At 45.4% G+C, this 17,368-nt stretch overlaps 2 protein-coding genes across 2 annotated transcripts in view; one reads left to right on the plus strand and one right to left on the minus strand.

Moving 5' to 3' along the window:
• Window positions 1–859: 859 nt before the first annotated feature.
• PSMB4 (proteasome 20S subunit beta 4) lies at window positions 860–6,109 on the minus strand. The gene is made up of 7 exons (XM_061606647.1): window positions 5,949–6,109; window positions 5,007–5,213; window positions 3,462–3,608; window positions 2,533–2,614; window positions 2,259–2,375; window positions 1,985–2,073; window positions 860–1,002 (listed from the first exon to the last, which is right to left on the minus strand). The coding sequence occupies exons 1-7, from the start codon at window positions 6,062–6,064 to the stop codon at window positions 990–992; spliced, it is 771 nt and encodes a 256-aa protein (XP_061462631.1). The 5' UTR covers window positions 6,065–6,109; the 3' UTR covers window positions 860–989.
• The window catches only part of CGN (cingulin), an 81,347-nt gene continuing 68,101 nt past the window's right edge, over window positions 4,123–17,368 (plus strand). Inside the window, exon 1 of the mRNA XM_061606645.1 lies at window positions 4,123–4,459. The gene's annotated coding sequence lies outside the window, so the exon portion shown is untranslated. The remainder of the gene's footprint in view (window positions 4,460–17,368) is intronic.

Consider the following 17,368-nt stretch of genomic DNA (forward strand, 5'->3'; position numbering starts at 1 on the left):
AAGGGCTCCTGACTCTCAATAGTGATAACAAAATAACCTTTCCCCACCTAAATTAGGCCAGTGAAATGAAGAAAGTTAACCAGGAGAATGCCTCTGAGAGTAAGAACTTGTTTTCAGTTTCAGAACTGAACTGAACTTGATTCTGAAACCAAAAATAAGTTCCCAAGCTCAGCACGTGCTCAAAGACACACTGGTCTTTTATTCTAAACATACATGGTTTGCACCTGGCTCTGCTAGGTATATCTTGGGGCTCTAGATTGAACACGCCTAACTCTGTCTGCTACCCCTGTAGAGTACACAACAGGTCTTTGTGCCAAAGCTAAGGGGATTCAGAATAGATCTGCAGATCAGAATTACACCACTCAGGCCCAAACAAGATGCAACATCATCCAACAGCAATTGTGTTATTTTTGTTCCCTGACGTACGTATCCATTCAGTCAATAATTGCATGAATGGTGTGCCACATTCAGTTTGACCCTCAGAACAGAGCCAAGAGATTGTATGTCTGATTAGTTCCCCTATTCAAACAGAAAACATTACCCACACGTAGAAAATTAGGACATCAAGGTGGCCTGGACTGCAGCTCTCTTCCCTAATGTGCTAGCTTTCTATAATGTAGGGAATTTTCTTTGGGTGGTGGTGGTGGGGGAAATGCAATTCCCACTCCACATTCATTAATAAGAGTTGTGTTTCCCAAGCCTCACCGCAAGATTTAAAGTAGATTGGCTCAGAAAGGGCAGAAGCCAGCGACGCTTTAAGATTATATGAGGAACGCCTGACTCAAGTCAACAAAAAACTTACACAGCAGAGAAAACTGATCCATGTGGGAAATTACAGCAAATGTTTCAAGAGCAAGAGTCAGGCAAGAGTCTCAATCTCATTTATTCAGTTTACAAAAAAGCAACACACTGAAGAGCTGCCAAAAGGTCAGGCATCAAATAGCACTGCAAGCACTTTCGACAGAAATGGAGCTGGGCCCACGATGTCTTCATTCAAAGCCACTGTGGAGAGGGGAGGAAAATGGAAATAAAATTAGGTTGGCTCTAGCCAAATTAGCAGGAGGTGGGAGCTGCACAACGTTGAGACATGCTTATGGATCAGAAAGTGTGTAATTTTTTAAACAACAGATTGAAGCACGGTAGTGTGACTCCAAAATGACTGTAGCATTTGGACTCTGGAGTACTAGGTACACCTATCTAATCGTGCACAGAATGTCATTGCAAGGAGGTTTTGCAACCGTGGGGGCGGGGGTGCCAACCCCTTGCTAGGAGCCAGTCCTTTGCTCCTTTACAAACCTGCATACTCCTTTCATTTATCCATACACTCAAGACTTAGCTGCTCCGGAGGAGGGTGCAAGGCAGATCTGGGGAAGCTTTTTGTCAAGCCGAGGTCCGCAATCCTTCATGGGGAACGTTCTGGGAGCCGCAAGCCAGTGGAGGGTAGGGCCAGAAGGAAAAGCGGACAGGACCTTGTCTGGTAAGCTACACGTGCCAGCTGCACGCAAGTCGAATAGGGTTCTACGTATCCTTCCATCTAGGTAGGCAAGACTGCAGTTCCAGGATGCATTCTGGCCAGGCAAAAGCACCAATCACAGCTGGTGAGGAGCTATGGCCTAGAGAGTCCCGAGGGCCAGAAAGAGAGGGCTGGATGGTCGCCTGGCTGGGGGTTGCCCTCCCCTGGTGTAATGAAAGAAAACCTCTAGCGGCCTTTTCATCTACAAGGCACTCTCCTTCCCAAAGGGATGATGTGCTAGAGGCGGCAGTTATTTGGGTAAGTCCAGGCCCTGTGAATATACAAGGAGACCAAAGGGATCCTCTGCTGTGAGAGCGGTTGTTTTATGAAGAAGTGGCCAGCTCCTGGGCCGCTCCGCTCTCTAGGCAATACGGTCTGGAAATGCCTTTTGCCCCCTTCCTTTTGGGGCAGTGCCATGCCAACCCACGTGTGGCTTCTTGTGAAAATGGACCGGAAGGGCCGTGCGCTTACCTGACAAGGTGTGCGATGTCCCAGCTGGTCTCCGAGGAGAGGGGCCCTTCCACTTCCACGCCTTTCTCCGTTACCATCGTGAGCTCGTACTGGGAGAGGAGAACAGAAGGTTAGCTGCATTTGCCTCTACAGCGACCATGCAGCTCCCAGCTGTCAACCCTTCTGGTAACGCTGGCCGTTGGGAGATGGCGTCCCAACAACATCGGGAGGGCTGCAGGGTCTCTCCTCCGCCTCCCCACTAATCGACAAGCTGTGAAGCGCGATGAAGACTCACCCTGTTGAACGAGCGGGCGTCTCTGTAGTAGAGAATTTTCATGCAGCGTTCAATGAGGGCTCTGGCCTCTTGCTTAGACAGGTTGGGCTTCTTTTCCAGGGCTTCCCTCATTAACGGCTGCAATGGGGGGGGGAGAGAAAGAAGATGCTCAGTCACCCAGCCACAAGCGGTGACAGGTAGCTGAAGACCCCATTATTAATCACAGCCAGAGCACGGACTGGCCATTTGACGCCTCTACCACAAGACTGCGCCACTCCTTGCCCAAGCCACTCACCTGTGCCACATAAGAGCCGTATCCCGTTGCAAGTGAAGCTGCTTCATAAGCTACTCCGAGCATGTCAACATAACCTAAGAAACTGAGAAAGAGGATGGGGGCTTTAGTCCCAGGGAGGGGGCGTTATCTATCTATAACATATTGTTTTAATAGTTTGTTAGATTTTTCTCCTTGTGCTTTTCCCCCCTCTTATTAGATTTGGGGTGGGTTAGGTTTTATTATTGTTGTTGAGATTTTTAATGTTTTAATGTATTTGTATGTTTTTATTCTGTACGTCGCCCAGAGTGGCTGGACAGCCAGCCAGATGGGCGACTAATAAATTTAATAAATAAATAATAATAATAATAATAAAAATAAGTATCAAGAATTGAGGTTGTGCGGTACTTTGCACGTTACAATTATTTAGCTGTGAGCGAGTGGATGGAAGTAGTTTTGTAAATGCACGCACACGCCCCCAGGGTGACAGCCTGCTGTGGTATAGAACTGGGCCGTGAGAGGAGCGTCGCATAGTGCTGTGGGTGTGGGACAGGAGCCCATTTAGTGTTTCAGTTTGACATGTTTATGCGTGGCAGCGATCTGGAACGCTGCTGAGTGCAAGTGGCTGGTTGATGAACAGGCTGTTTGAGCTAGGGGATGACTGCTGTGGATGTGTGGAATGGATGGTGAGTGAAATTAGGTGGGATCTTTCAGAGAGTAAGCAGTCCATAAACAGAAATAACTGAAAAAGCAAAAAGGAATGAAATGGATCGCACTGAGGCTGCTCAGCGTTCTGCCTTCCGCTCCTCAAAACTGGGAGTGGTATTTGGTTGCAGACAGGGAGGACAACTCTCAGATGCGCAGTTGCACAGGCAAAGTCTTATCCCATCCCATCTGAATGCTGAATCCAACAGCCCTCAAAATCCTCCTGCCCCTGTCCCAGGCTGACTTACCCTTCTCCATTGGCATAGCCGCCAATCACAACGGTGTTCCAGAGGGGGTTCATCTTGGACCGGCGGCTGTACATGGCACGGGTGAGCCAGGAGTGGATAGCCTTTGGACTGTAGCTGTGGCCGTCTCCCAAGAGCTCCTCGTCGATCCTGGAGGGTGGAAGCCAGATTGGATGCAGCACCAAAATTTCTACAGTGGGGATGGGGAACCTCAGGCCCCCCGGGGACTGAATGTGGCCCTTCAGGCCTCTCTATGTGGCCCTTGAGAGTTTCACACAAGGACTAGGAAGCGACAGCTCCTTTGGGAGGGAGGGACTGGGATATATACTGAAAAATGATTGTAAATGTCTGCAAGGGAGCATAGGATCGCAGGGTTGGAAGGGGCCTAGAAGGCCCTCGAGTCCAACCCCCTGCTCGATGCAGGAACCAGAGTTAAAGCATCCCTGATAGGCGGCTATCCAGGCGCCTCTTGAAAGCCTCCAGTGTTGGACAGCCTACCACCTCCCTAGGTATCGCCTTGGGCCAAAGAGCTCTTACCAGCACGGCCCCTTTAAAAAGGCCCCAATCCACGTCTGTCAGGGCCAGAGCAGCCTCTCCATCAGCCAAGCTGAGAGATGGGTGGGGCAGGCAGCAGCTGCAAATGCTAAGCATAAATAGCCCACAGGCAGCAGTCCTACAGCACAGGGTCTTGTGGAGAAGAAGCTGCTGCCTCTAGGATCTCCTAGAGTGTGTTTGCTAATTAGGAGATACTGGGGGCTTGGGGAAGAGGCTGCCCTGACCACCCAAACCCTCTGGGGGTGACCCTAGAGTATCCTGCAAAGGGGCCAGCTGGAGGACCTCTGGACCTAGCCCTTCCCAAGCACCATTCTGTTGAGAAAAGGGGCTACTGGAAAGCCACAGAAGGGAAGCAGAGCCTAGCCTCACCCCACCAAGGATGCTGGCAAGAGGTGGAAGACTGGACTTCGGCGGCTGTCCCAGGAGAGAGCTCCAGGAAAGTGCAAGTACAGGCAGAGCGCCTTCTAAGGGACTTATTGTTGGGGTGACTGTGTGGGGGGGGATTTAAGACTCATAGGGCCTGGGGAAAGGGACAGAGAGACTCTAGCAAGGGCTGGAGCCTCTGGAAGGGTTAACTCAGCCTTTCCTAACCTCTACGTCCCCAGATATTGCTGGTCTACAAGTCGCATTATTCCTGACCACTGGCCATGCTGGCTGGGGTGGGTGGGAGTTGTAGTCCTACAACCTTTAGGAACCCAGGGCTGGGAAGGGCTGGTCTAACTTATTGCATTCCTGGTGATTGTGGTGGCAACCAGGACTCGCATTAGGGCCTATCTCCCATGGATCAAAATGACTTCAATATGCCACTCTCCCAGAAGGGCCTCACAATATGCTGAAGTACTACTGACAATAACAACAACAATAATAATTAAATTGATATCCCACCATTCCTCACGGTAGGAGCAGCAATTGTACCACCCTCCCTTCTCCCCCCAAGTGTACAATCTGTAGAATCGGCTGCCAGCCCCATGGTTTGGAGAACTCCAGACTTACACCATTTGCTCAATGACTTGCTTGAGGTACTGGAAGTCAGCATAGTCACCTGATGCCCCCAGCACGGTGCTGTCGTTCACCTTCATGATCCTGGAGATGTTGCGGAAACGGGCCAGTGACCCGTAGGAGCCCAGCATGTCCGCCGCAATCATCACCCCGCCGTCAAACTTCACCCCCAGCACCGAGGTGCCTGTCACCATGGGGCTCCTTGGGGGGACAAAACAGAAAGGGGAGCGGTTGGCATGCTGCTTCCTGTTCAGCAGGATGAGGAAACTGAGCGGGAAGAGTCGGCAAAACTGTTCCTGTGCGCAGCCCCTTATTCGAGGGAGGAGCCTCAGCTCAGTGGTGTAATGCATCCCCTTTGCACGCAGAAGGCCCCAGGTTCAATCCCCAATGGCATCTCCAGGTAGGGCTCCTTGAAGCCCTGGACAGCTTCTGCCAGTCCGTGTGGACAATACTGAGCTAGGTGGACCAAGGGCCAGACTATATAAAGCAACTTCCTACGTTAAAGCTTTCTGCTCCTTCCCTTTGCTGCAGTCATAGCTATCCCCCAAAATTCTGCATGTCCAAGCAACACCCATTTCTCCCAGGGGCCCGTCTCCGAGCAGATGCACCATCCCAAGCAGAACAGGAAAAGGTGCAGAAGAGGGCAACCCAAAGGACTGGAGGGCTAGAGAAATCCCCCTATGAGAGAACAATGACTGATTATAAGACTCAAATGGCTGGAAATGGAAAAGAGCCTCTCAGTAGCTACTCTGGATAGCTAAACTTAAAACTTCCACATGCAGGAGCAGTATATCTCTTTAGCTTAGCCACGACCATTCCCCAGCCATATCCGTGTCGTGACGTCAATAACGCTACCGTGACATCACCGGCACGTTGTCTCCCCCCTCCTCTTTTTATGTTTAATGGGGGGGGCGCTCAGCCTCCCTCTTCGCTTACAGAGTCCTGGTGACGCCTCCGGCCTCCACCCCAGATCCTGGGCAGGGCGGCGAGTAAAGCTCCCCTGGAACGGGACCCCCGGCCCAAAACGGAGGCAGGAGCGACGGCGCTTCCATCTTTCCCCGAAGAGCAGTCGCTTAGTCACTGAGCAGGAAGAGGCGGCACGCGACTGAGCATGCGCGGCGCCCGGAGGTTCGGTTTGGCCCCGACGAGGAGCCGTACAGGAAAAGAAAGATTGGGAGGAGCCGCCATTTTTGTGTGTGTGGCGGAACTTCAGCATCTGTTTACCTTTTTATTCAAATTAGTACATGGTTTATAGTAGCAAGAAGCACACCGTGGAGAGTCAGGAAAAATATTTTTAATATATATTTGGGGGTTGTGGCGCGAAACAGGACGTCTTGAGAAAGATACCTGAACGAGGGAGCTTAATTTTCTCTCTCTCTCTCTCTCTCTCTCTCTCTCTCTCGAGTGTGGCTCAAAGCATAGCTAGAGCAGTCGAAAGGAAAACAAGGCTAGAGTGACACACGCTGTCGCAGAGTTCATGAATACTTCCGGTCTCCCATGCATCTAGTTTTTCCGCCCTTTGTATTAATAGCAATAACAGCGATTGTGCATTATAAGTGGGGATGGACGAGAATGTTGAGTCAGTTCTCATTTGTAGCCGAATCTCTTAAATTCGCACTTTCTGAAATAATATGAGAACTGAAATACAGCCAGCCTTCGAAATTTGCAGGTATCTGAATTCTGATACAGCGCGCCAACCAAACAATGTTGCAATATGTGTACATTAGTCAAAACTGCCTACAAAAATGTGTTTATTTGGAGAAATTAGCACTAAAATGCTAGAGAATTTTCATGAGGATTTTTTCAAAATAAAAAATTGCAGATTACTGCAGAAATGTGGATAACTGAATTTAAGATTGGGAAAAAATTAGAAACCGAGCAAACCAAAACTGCCAGATGTTTCCTTCCCTAAACATAGGGATTTATCTTTTCATTGTTTTTTCATTTGTAAAGCACCTGGAGAATTTATTTGATGAGGTATTTTATAAAAATAATAAACCACACAAATTAACAGTTAATTAATAACCTTTCAACAGTAAATGTAAAATTGATACATATTTTAATCTGTAATTTCAGATGATAATGTAATATTCCGCATGCCCTCCCAAAGTAGCCCAGAGCGGCAAACATGTCAACAAAACAATTTAACAAGAAAAAGAAAAGCATTCTAAAAACAGTTAAAACATTTTAAAATGCAGTTACAGTGAATCAACTTGCTTTTAATGTTGATTTTCACTGGCAATTTTAATGCAGATTTTATATTCCTTATATGCTACTTAAAGGTTTTATTTACAGTTAAGCGGTACACAGATTTTGTTGAATAAATAAATCAGTGCACATTTGCAAGGCAGGGCATAGAAGATAACAATACAAAGGGTTGCATCTAATGTTGATCCTACTCATAGTCTGATCCTTTTAAATTAACCAACGTAACTAATTTAGCACCGTTAATTTGAACAGGTCTTTTCTAAGTAGAACCTAGTTGGATATCATCCAACAGAAGTTAGTGTGATTAAATAAATGTCATGACGATAACATTTGTAAAAGCCACAGTAAAACAATCTCAATTTATTTCCAAATTCTTAACCTGTTGTCAGGCTTAACCTGTTGTCTTAACCTTAATAACAGTCTTAACCTGTTGTCAAAAAGTGGAGCAAGCTTCTTAGGAAATCATGTTCTATGGCTCTGGGGCCACCACACATATGGCCCTGCTCCTGCTAGACGCAACAACAATTAATTCAAAGGGGCTTATGCCCAAGTAAGTATGCACAGGATTGCAGTCTTTGCTACTATTCAATATCAGGGGTCTTTGTCCCTCTAGATGTCGCTGAACTACAGTTCCCATCAGCCCCAGCAAGCATTGCCAATGGCCTGGGATGACAGGAGTTGTAATTCAGCAACATAGGGGACGGGGGAGCTTCCCCACACCTACTGGATCACCCTGTACAGGGCCAGTGCTGCAACTTGTTACTCTTGGGCAGTTGCTGGGGCCCCAGCAACCCTGCAAGGCCCACAGATGGTTCCTGTTCTCAAACACCCCTCCCCCATTAAAAATGCTCTGTCTTGGTTTTGGCACTCTGAGCGGTGCCAACTGCCTGGCCTAGCTGCCATTTTTACTTCTGCAATGCCCTAAAGTGACACAACCTTAAGGGCAGCATGGGGGATTAAAATGGTAGCTAGATCCAGTTGCCTGGCACGGCCCAGACTACTTGGATTCCTGCTGCTCGGCACTACCAGATAATCCTTCCGGGGGCCATGAACAAAGGCAGGGGTCCAACCGAGGAGGATACATTTGTGCCCTCAAACTCGGAGCCAGCCTTGACTGTGCAGTATAAGGCTATGAGCACACTACAGGAGAATGTTTCCATTGGCCACACGTGGAGGGGGAGCAGGTTGATCTGCCAATCAGTTGCAAAATCTCTTTGAAGTGAATTTTTAAAAAGCACTCAAGCTGATCCCACCAGGTTTTACAGTAAAAAGTGATGGGGTTTGATTAGTTTTGTGTGCCCTGATTTCAGAAAAACGAGGTGGAGACACACTGGAACTGGCAAAACAGTGAGATCCTTTGCATGTCTACTCCATGCTCAGTGGATTTAGGACCCTGCAAGTCTGCACAGGATTGCAGCTTAAATTTCAGAGTGGGGAGGGCAGAGATGCATCTAAAAACATGTATATAAATACAGGCATGTGTAAACGAGGGGTCCATGCTGTACAATTGGAAAGATAATGATTGTAGGAGAGCTTTTAAAGATTGGGGTGGGGAACCTGTGGCCGTCCAAATGCCGCACATTAAAAGCACATAGTAAAGCACATTTCCCCCCCACCAAATAATCCTGGGAGCTCTAGTTTACCTTTCACAGAGGTACCATTCCTTGCACCCTTAACAAACTACAGTTCCCAGGATTCTTGGAGTGGGGGTGCTTAAAATGTTTGGTATGTACTTTGCAGCCTAAGTCCCCTGATCCCCAACTTCTGGGCCGATGGGAGTTTTAGCCCAAAAATTCTAGAGGGGGCACCAGCTTGCAGAAGGCTAATGTTCGATCAAGAAAGACTGGGTCAGGGTCAATTTCAGTATAGTTATTTAGCACAGGATTATAAGTAGTGCCTGTGCTCCTTGACACAAAAGACATTTCTCACATACAAATTATGACTTAATCATAAACTGAACATTAAAATGAGGCTGCAATCCGAAAACAGAGTTAGTGCAAGCTTCACTCTGTAAAAAAAATCAATAGGACTTACTACAGTCAGAGCAAATATTATTACATCAGGAAAGAAGCACTCATGAGAAATGTTGTATAATTTGTTTCCCTTTAAGAAATCTTAGCCTTCCCCACCACACTTTGCCTGTTCTGTGCTCCACATCCCCCCCCCAGCCACAACTGAAAAGGAAGTCTGTTTAAAATCCCTGCTATCTAAGGAAGACTTGTTTGTTTCCTCCTTTAGCCTTAGGAGATAAGAAGTGAATTGTCTTGACGCTTCAGCCCTCCTTTGGAATGCGAGTGGAATGAAACCCTTGCTTTTTTTTTTCTTATTGGGAGCATTTGGAATATATATTTTCCCCCGAATATACTTTATTGCAAGATCCTAGAAATGAAAAATAACATTCTACTAGAACAGAATATTTAGAATAACTTTCGTTATAGGTCATAGAGAGAAGTTTTTCTTTCTCTGTCATAATACTCATGGTCTTCCAAAGAAGATTCAGCGGGACAGATGAGAGAAAGTTAAATGATGGCATTTCCTATCACAAGGCCACCAATTTAGATGGCTTTGAAAGGGGATTAGCCAAGTAAATTCGTGGAGGATAAGGCCATCAATTGCTCCAAGGCAAGGTGGCTATATTATCTTTAGTACCGGAAGCAACATGCCTCTGAAAAACCAGTTGCTGGGCAGGATCATGAGTGACAGGGCTGTTGCGCTCATATTCTGCTTGTGAGCTTTCCAGGGGCATCTGGTTGGCGTGTGTTTTAAATTGTTTTTATTTTGTTTTAAATTTTAAAATTGTGTTTTAAATTGTTTTTAAAATATGTGTTTTAAATTGTATATTTGTTTTAATGTTTTTGATTGCTGTAAACCGCCCAGAGAGCTTCGGCTATGGGGCAGTATACAAGTGCAATAAATAAATAAATACTCTTGAGAACAGAATGCCGGACTAGATCTGCCTTTGGTCTGATCCTGCAGAACGGGCTCTTTTGTTCTTATTCAGTCCTATCTAAGCATGGGGGAGGCATTTCATTCAGTTTGCATTTAAAAAGGTAAAAGTGTCCCCACACTTGTAGTGCGAGTCGTTTCCGACTCTTAGGGTGACATCTTGCTTTAGGGTGATGTCTTGCGACGTTTACTAGGCAGACCGTATATATGGGATGGGATTGCCTTTCTTTACCCCCCAGCATATGCCGGGTACTCATTTTACCGACCATGGATGGATGGAAGACTGAGTGGACCTCGATCCCTTTTACCGGAGATTCGACTTCCTCCTTCCGTTGGAATTGAACTCCGGCCGTGAGCAGAGCTTCGGCTGTGTTACCGCCGCTTACCACTCTGAGCCACGGAGGATCTTATATTTAAAGGTGAATATTAAATTCACACTTTCCAAAACAATATGAGCACCAAAACACAGCCATCCTTCAGAATTTGCACTTATCTGAATTTTGCAATGCACTTCTCCAACCAATGATTCACATGTTAGGGGAAAGTGCATAAAAACGAATATATTAGGGGAAATAACACATAAAAGGCATCATATTAGGAGGAACTGCTTGCAAAATGTGTACGTTAGTCAAGACTGCATACAAAAATGTGTTTAGTGGGAGAAATTTACACTACAATCAACAAGTCTTTTAGGTTGAGACCTATCCCAGTCTGCCTCTGTGTTAGAATTGCTTAATTTGTTTTTTTTAACAACGTTTTTAACCCTTTTTTAAAGTTGTTTTTTAAAATGTTTTTAACGCTGTTTTGTTTTAATGTATTTTAAGATCTGTTTTTATGATGTTTTAAAGTGCTTTTAGTGCTTTGTTTGCCGCCCTGGGCTCCTGCTGGGAGAAAGGGCAGGATACAAATTAATTAAATAAATAAATAAATACAACGCTGAAGAATTTTCATGAGGATTCCCCCCCCAAAAAATACTGCAAATTGCTGCAGAAATGTGGAGAACTGAATAAGACTGGAAAAATGAGAAGCGTGAGAGAACTGAAATTGACAGGTCCTTCCACCCCCCGTCATATCTAGAATATTTATTATTTATTTATTTTATTACATTTTTAGACCGCCCTATAGCAATAAGCTCCCAGGGCGGTATACAGCATAATAAAACAGGTTAAAATACAAGTGGATGTAGATACACAATAAAACATAATTAAAAATTTTCAATTTTAAATTCAAATTTTAAAATTTTTAAATTTTTTTAAAATGCCTGGGCGAAGAGGTAGGTCTTTACCTGGCGCCGAAAAGATAACAAAGATACCTGACCTAATTTTAAGAGCACACAACTGATAAATGATAGTGGAACTTCCAGCATTTATCAATTGCATGGAGAAAGAAGCCATATTAACATGAATGTCATTCCCCCCCCCTTTTAAAGGTACCCTCCTGGTTTTTACTTCACATGGCCAACATCCATAAAGCAATGCATTGGTGGCCAGAATACATTCTTATCCTGACTCCCACCTTTGTCTTCTGTTGGCCCAGCTGTTAGGATGTGCCAAGGCCGGGAGTGGGTACTTCTAGGTCAGTGGGATAACATTTTGTGGCACTTTCCACTATGGACAGGTATGCACAGAATTTAATCAACTTCCCCTTCTAAGTTGCAGATCTGGTCTCTCTCTCTCTTTTTAAAGGGCATTGTGGATATCAGTGTTACTGATAAGAAAATCATTCCTCCTTTTTAGCAATTAATTATACAAAAGGCGTGAAGATTTTCTTTAATAGGCACCAAGGAGTAGAATCTGCTTGCTCAGTTGGTTTGGGTGGCTCATAGCCAAGCAGCTTGGGAAGGGCCTGGAAACAAAACAGTTTGGCATTTGGAATGCATCCAGTAAAAGAGAGATGGGTTTTTGAAGCTAGTTTCAGCAGCCTGCTGGTTGCTTTGGGGGGGAACTGACATAAGGGCATCAGGGGAGCCTGGCTGCTGGAGCAAGCCAAAGACTTGTGTAGTCCAGCGTTCTGTTCTTAGCCCGGAGGCAGGACGTGAACACAAAAGCCCCCCCTGTTACCCATAAAAACATCTAGAGCCCTACTTTATCAGCCAAAGGCTCATCTAGTTCAGGGTCCTGTGCTCACTGTGGCCAGCCAGATTTGTTTATTAAATTGATATCCCATTCTTCCTTCCAGAAGGAGCCCACTAAAAAGCACTCTAAAACATCTTAAAAACAAAAGACTTTAAAACATATTGAAACATATTAAAAACAGCTTTAAAAAACAGCTTTCAAAGCAATTCCAACACAGACACAGACTGGGATAAGGTCTCTAGTTAAAAGGCTTGTTGAAAGAGGAAGGTCTTCAGTAAAAAAAGATACTAGAGATGTCTGATGTTTAAAAGGAGGGAATTCCAAAGGATCGGGGCTATAACACTAAAGGTCCACTTCCTGTATTTTACGGAACATACCTCCTGATGATATCTGGAGGAGGCCCTCACCTGCAGGGGTAAAACGAACTTTCAGGTGTCCTGGTCCTATGGAAAGCCTGCAAGCAGGAGCTGAGTCTTTACTATACTAACTTACCAATCAGAGCTGTCGGTCTGTCAATTTGCTGGCTCCTTGCTGCTTCACTTATATACTTAAAAATATGCAGGTATGGGAGGAATAGCACCCCAAATCTTTTTGCAGGAAAACAGACCCTAGGACCAGCTGCCCCGGAAACATTGTTACCATTAAGATAAATTGAGAAAGTACGAAGTAAGATTACGTATTCTTGTTTTGCAATGTGTCTGATTCCTGCCACCCCTTTGGGTGTCTCCTGTTGAACTCCCTCTGCTTCCAATTAAGGGCCTGGCCCTTGGCCATGCGGAAAAAAAGCTGGACATGCCACTCAGGCATTCCTGTGAGTGATGGTTCCCAACATTTTGTTGGTCGGTTGGTTTTTTCCCCACTGTCTTACCCAAGCAGAAAAGAAAGTGACAGTGCGGTGATATGATTAAGGTTAACGAGCTGCTGATTACCTGGCAGAGAACATAATTTGGGTGACAAGGTTTCTGAAATGATGTGCCACAGCGAATCGCTTGGGGGATGTGGAAGAATGGAAGCTGGCTTGTTCCCCTGGCTGTCTTGCACCCTTAACCCTCCAGGAGTGATGTTCCAATTTGTTGTGGATTGATACAGGATTCCTACAGCCTGGGGAGAAAAGGTTCACTGCTCTCTGCACGCTGGGATGTGTATGTCGATTAGGGATGGGTGAAAATTTTGATTCAGTTTGCATTTCAAGCAGAATTGATCAAATTCACAATTTCTGAAACAATCTGAGAACTGAAACATAGCCATCCTTTGAAATTTGCATTTATTAGAATTTTGGGATGCAGTTCGCCAACTAAACAACATTTACAAAAATGTATATATTAGGGGAAAGTGTGCATAAAAATGAATACAGTGAACATGCAAAAAGGCATGAAGTGATGAGAAATGGCTTGCAAAATGTGTGCCGTTGTCAGAACTGCCTACAGAAAGGTGTTTATTTGGAGAAATTTGCACTAAAATGGTGGAGAATTTTCCTGAAAATTTAAATTCACAGATTGCTATAGAAATATAGAGAAATGAATTTAACATTGGAAAAGTTAGAAACTGAGAGAACTGAAACTGACAGATCTTTCCATCCCTAATGTTGATGTGGGACGATCCAAGGTGCTGATTTTGACCTTCAAAAGCCGGATGAACAGGGTGGTATATCTGCAGAAGAGATGAACATTCCACACTCAAGCAATCCACACATATTTTGTAAATTAAAACCCATGTTCTTGAAACAGAAATGCTTCCATGATGGCTATGTTCTGCCTCTGCTCTCTGAGGCAGTATAACTCTGAATACCAGTTTCTGAGGATCTCAAGCGGGAAGAAGTGATGTTAAATTCATGTTCTGCTTCAGGCTTCCATGTGGTTAACCATTGTGAGAACAGGATGCTGGACTAGATGGGCGTTTCGCGGGATCAAGCAGGGCTCTTATGTTCTTGTATGTGTTTATGTGTAGACAGCTGGATTCCCCATCACAGCAAATAACTACATACAGTTATCATGCTATACGCAGTAATCTGGGAAGAGCCAGCAGTTCACTTAACTACAAATTCCAAAAGTGCACTCCACACTCGAGGGAGTTTTGAACTTCGATCCAAGCCTCCGTCATAGTTGGCAGAGACAGACTGATTAGAATAGCGTTGGCATTTCCTTTTGTTTTGCTCAGATCTACAAAGCCCTTGAAACAACTGATTAAGAAGCGGACTTGCTATTTGCTTTGGTTTGTGTACCCAGCAAACGGAAGATGTGAGGACTTTCCCCCCATACACCAGAATCAGACATCAACATTTAGGTTCCTGGATTTTTTTCCACCTCTTAGTCAGCCCCGCATGGGGCTAGTCCACACCAGCCAAGATTTGTTTCCAGCAGCCTGCTTTTGATGGAGATGATGCCATTGTTTTACACAGATTTCTTCGCAAACATATTTTTGTCCTGGCTGACTTTTAAAATGGTGCGGCACAAATTATTGCAGAGTATGTGAATGCAATGCAAAGCAGAATACAGCAGAATCCTCAGCCGTTAACAATGGGGGTCCTAATCACTGATATGACCATTGGGTCCCTATACTCACTGTGTACTTTTGTCTGTAATGGAGAAGAGGTGAAGCAAACTGGGAGCTGGAGTAGTAGTCCCTGGCTCCTGCACCAGAGAAAGCTCCCCAACCAACCGCAGCAGCAGACAAAACCGCTTGTTCTTAATTTGTTATCTTCGGCAATGTGTCTGGCAAATTGAAGTTGTTAGGAACAGATGAACGAGTCATTCTGCGGTGAGGCATCCAGCTCTGGGGAGGTGTGTGTATGTAGGGCCCAGGGCAAAAAAGAACACCTGTCCTCTGCCAAAGTGAAAACACAGGATTGTCTTGTCCAGATAGAGCCATACCTGTTTCTTGCCCACCTCTGCCCTTGTCAGTCCGGTTGTTATTTTTCACCATTGTTTTGCTTTCCTGCCTGCTGTGAAGGAAGGGACCCTTTGTGGAACTGTTGGCAGTGGTGGCAGGTGATAAAATGGTCAGGGCAAAGGAAGGAGACACGGCCGACAAGAGCCTGAGGTAAGAGGTGGTCTGTTGTCTTCACATCGATGGCTGGAAGGGAAATCGGTGAGGTGAGCTTTGCATCCGGGTGTGTCAGGAGCTGTAATGCTCAAGCCAGACTCTACAAAGGGTCTCTGTGGCTGTGCCAGAATTGTCAGGTTTACAAAGTCATGCGAGAAAAATGTGATGGTTCAAAATCAAGTGAGAAAACATCCCCTGCTGATTGTTGAGGTGTATTTTGTTGGTGGCGGTGAAGTGGCCACAATGACTGGACCAGGGAAGCAGTTGTTGTGCTAGCCAGAAAGAATCAAGCAGTCCCTCCCAAACCTTACTGCAACAAACTTGTTTCTGAATGGTTTCTGAAGCATTACTTCACTTTTACATTGCCAAAAGATCTACCTTTATTTATTTCTTAGATTTATATCCCGCCCTTTCTCCCAATAGGAGCCCAGGGCGGCAGACATTAGGTTGCGTTAAGTGTAGGACTTACCTACTGTCAAAAGGAAGCATCCCATGTGTTTCTGGGCATGACTTCTTATTTGATTGAGCCAAGGAGGCTCAGAACGAGGACTCCCACAGGGATGCAACAGGAAGTCTCCACTGAGGATGGCTAATGGTCCTGTGTGCTTCATGCTTCAATAAATTAAACGCTCCATTTGCGCCTGACACATAATTAGGTGTCCCGAGTTTGAGAGGAGATTGCAGGTGATGAGTGAGAGGTAGTGGACACGTCTTTCATAGGTGCTGTTGATATTACTTCAGGTAGTGCACAGTTGAGGGCATTACAGGATGGGAGATGCAGAGAAAGCAAAAAATATATCTCTTTATCAGACCAGTTTAGGTCTGTGCTGTGCTTCGGGAATATGCGAGCTTTTGAGCCACACAGAACTCTTTCATGAGGCAGAACAAAGCGGCCAGTTGCGACAACCGGAGTAAAACAAAGAACCAGTTGCCTCTTTGAGCCTGGCTAGAAAAGCAAGATAGACCGGTTAGAAGCAAATAATAAAATTATAATAGTTTCTCAAAGCCTTTTTTAAGGTTAATTTTTAAGTGGCTGGGCTAACAGTCACTAAGTCTGTGGCATAGTGGTCAGAGTCTTGAACCTGGATTGGAAAGACCTGAGCCCATGAGAAAAGCCTTGGGCAAATCACTGTCTCAGTCTCAGCTTAGCCCCTCTTGCAGGGTTGCTGTGAGGCCAAAATAGTCTAGCGCCGTATGTTTGCTGCCCTGAGCTGCTTAGAGAAAGGGCAGGGTGAAACTGTGAATAATAAACATTGCTCTTCTTAGAAAAGAAAATTAACGACTGGTTAAGCCAGAAAGTGTCAAGAAGAATATTAAATTTAGTCACGGTTTGAGAGGAGAATGGCGACCTTAGCTTGAGACATCTCTTTAAACAGTTTTTACCAACAAGGATCTAATCTGATCTTTCCATGGCACCCTCAGATGTGTCTCAGGGCACTGTTTTATTAACTTCTGGGTTCACTACCCAAATTCAAATTGACATGCTCTCTGAAAGGCGTCACCCACATCCATGGCTGAGGCGCTTGTTTTGTTTGTTTGCAAGAGGGTTGTAGAGTTCACAAATGAATCTTGAGTGGAAAAGGCTTCATCTTCAACGGCCTCACCCTAGGGGAATGGACAAAGATGTGTCTCCCTCTCTAGGGTTACCTATCCTGAGATACCCTTTGCCCAGCCGTTAAAAAAATCTTTGCATTCAGAAGATTTCCTGAACTCTGGCAATGCAGCGTCACCGTCTGAGATTTTTAAACAGGGGTCGGGGACTGGCAGCCCCCAAATTAAACCCGACTCCGCACGGTGAAATGTTGTCTGACTCCACAGTTGCCAACCAAGGGGCAAGAAAAGGTAGATTTGAGAGAACGGAGCAGGGCTGTGTCTTAGCCTACCACCCTTTCTGTTTACCTCACAAAAACTGGTTGCTGACCAATCTTTTGGCTACAGGGATTCGAGAAGGCTTTATTATTATTTATTTATTTATTTATTGTATTTATATACCGCCCGATAGTCGAAGCTCTCTGGTTGGTTTACAGTAACTAAAGGCTTAAGAGTTGTATGTTAGGCCTTCTCAGAGCAGAGCCATTGAAGTTA

This window comes from Rhineura floridana, chromosome 22 (genome assembly GCF_030035675.1).
Source record: "Rhineura floridana isolate rRhiFlo1 chromosome 22, rRhiFlo1.hap2, whole genome shotgun sequence".
Taxonomy (NCBI): Eukaryota; Metazoa; Chordata; class Lepidosauria; order Squamata; family Rhineuridae; genus Rhineura; species Rhineura floridana.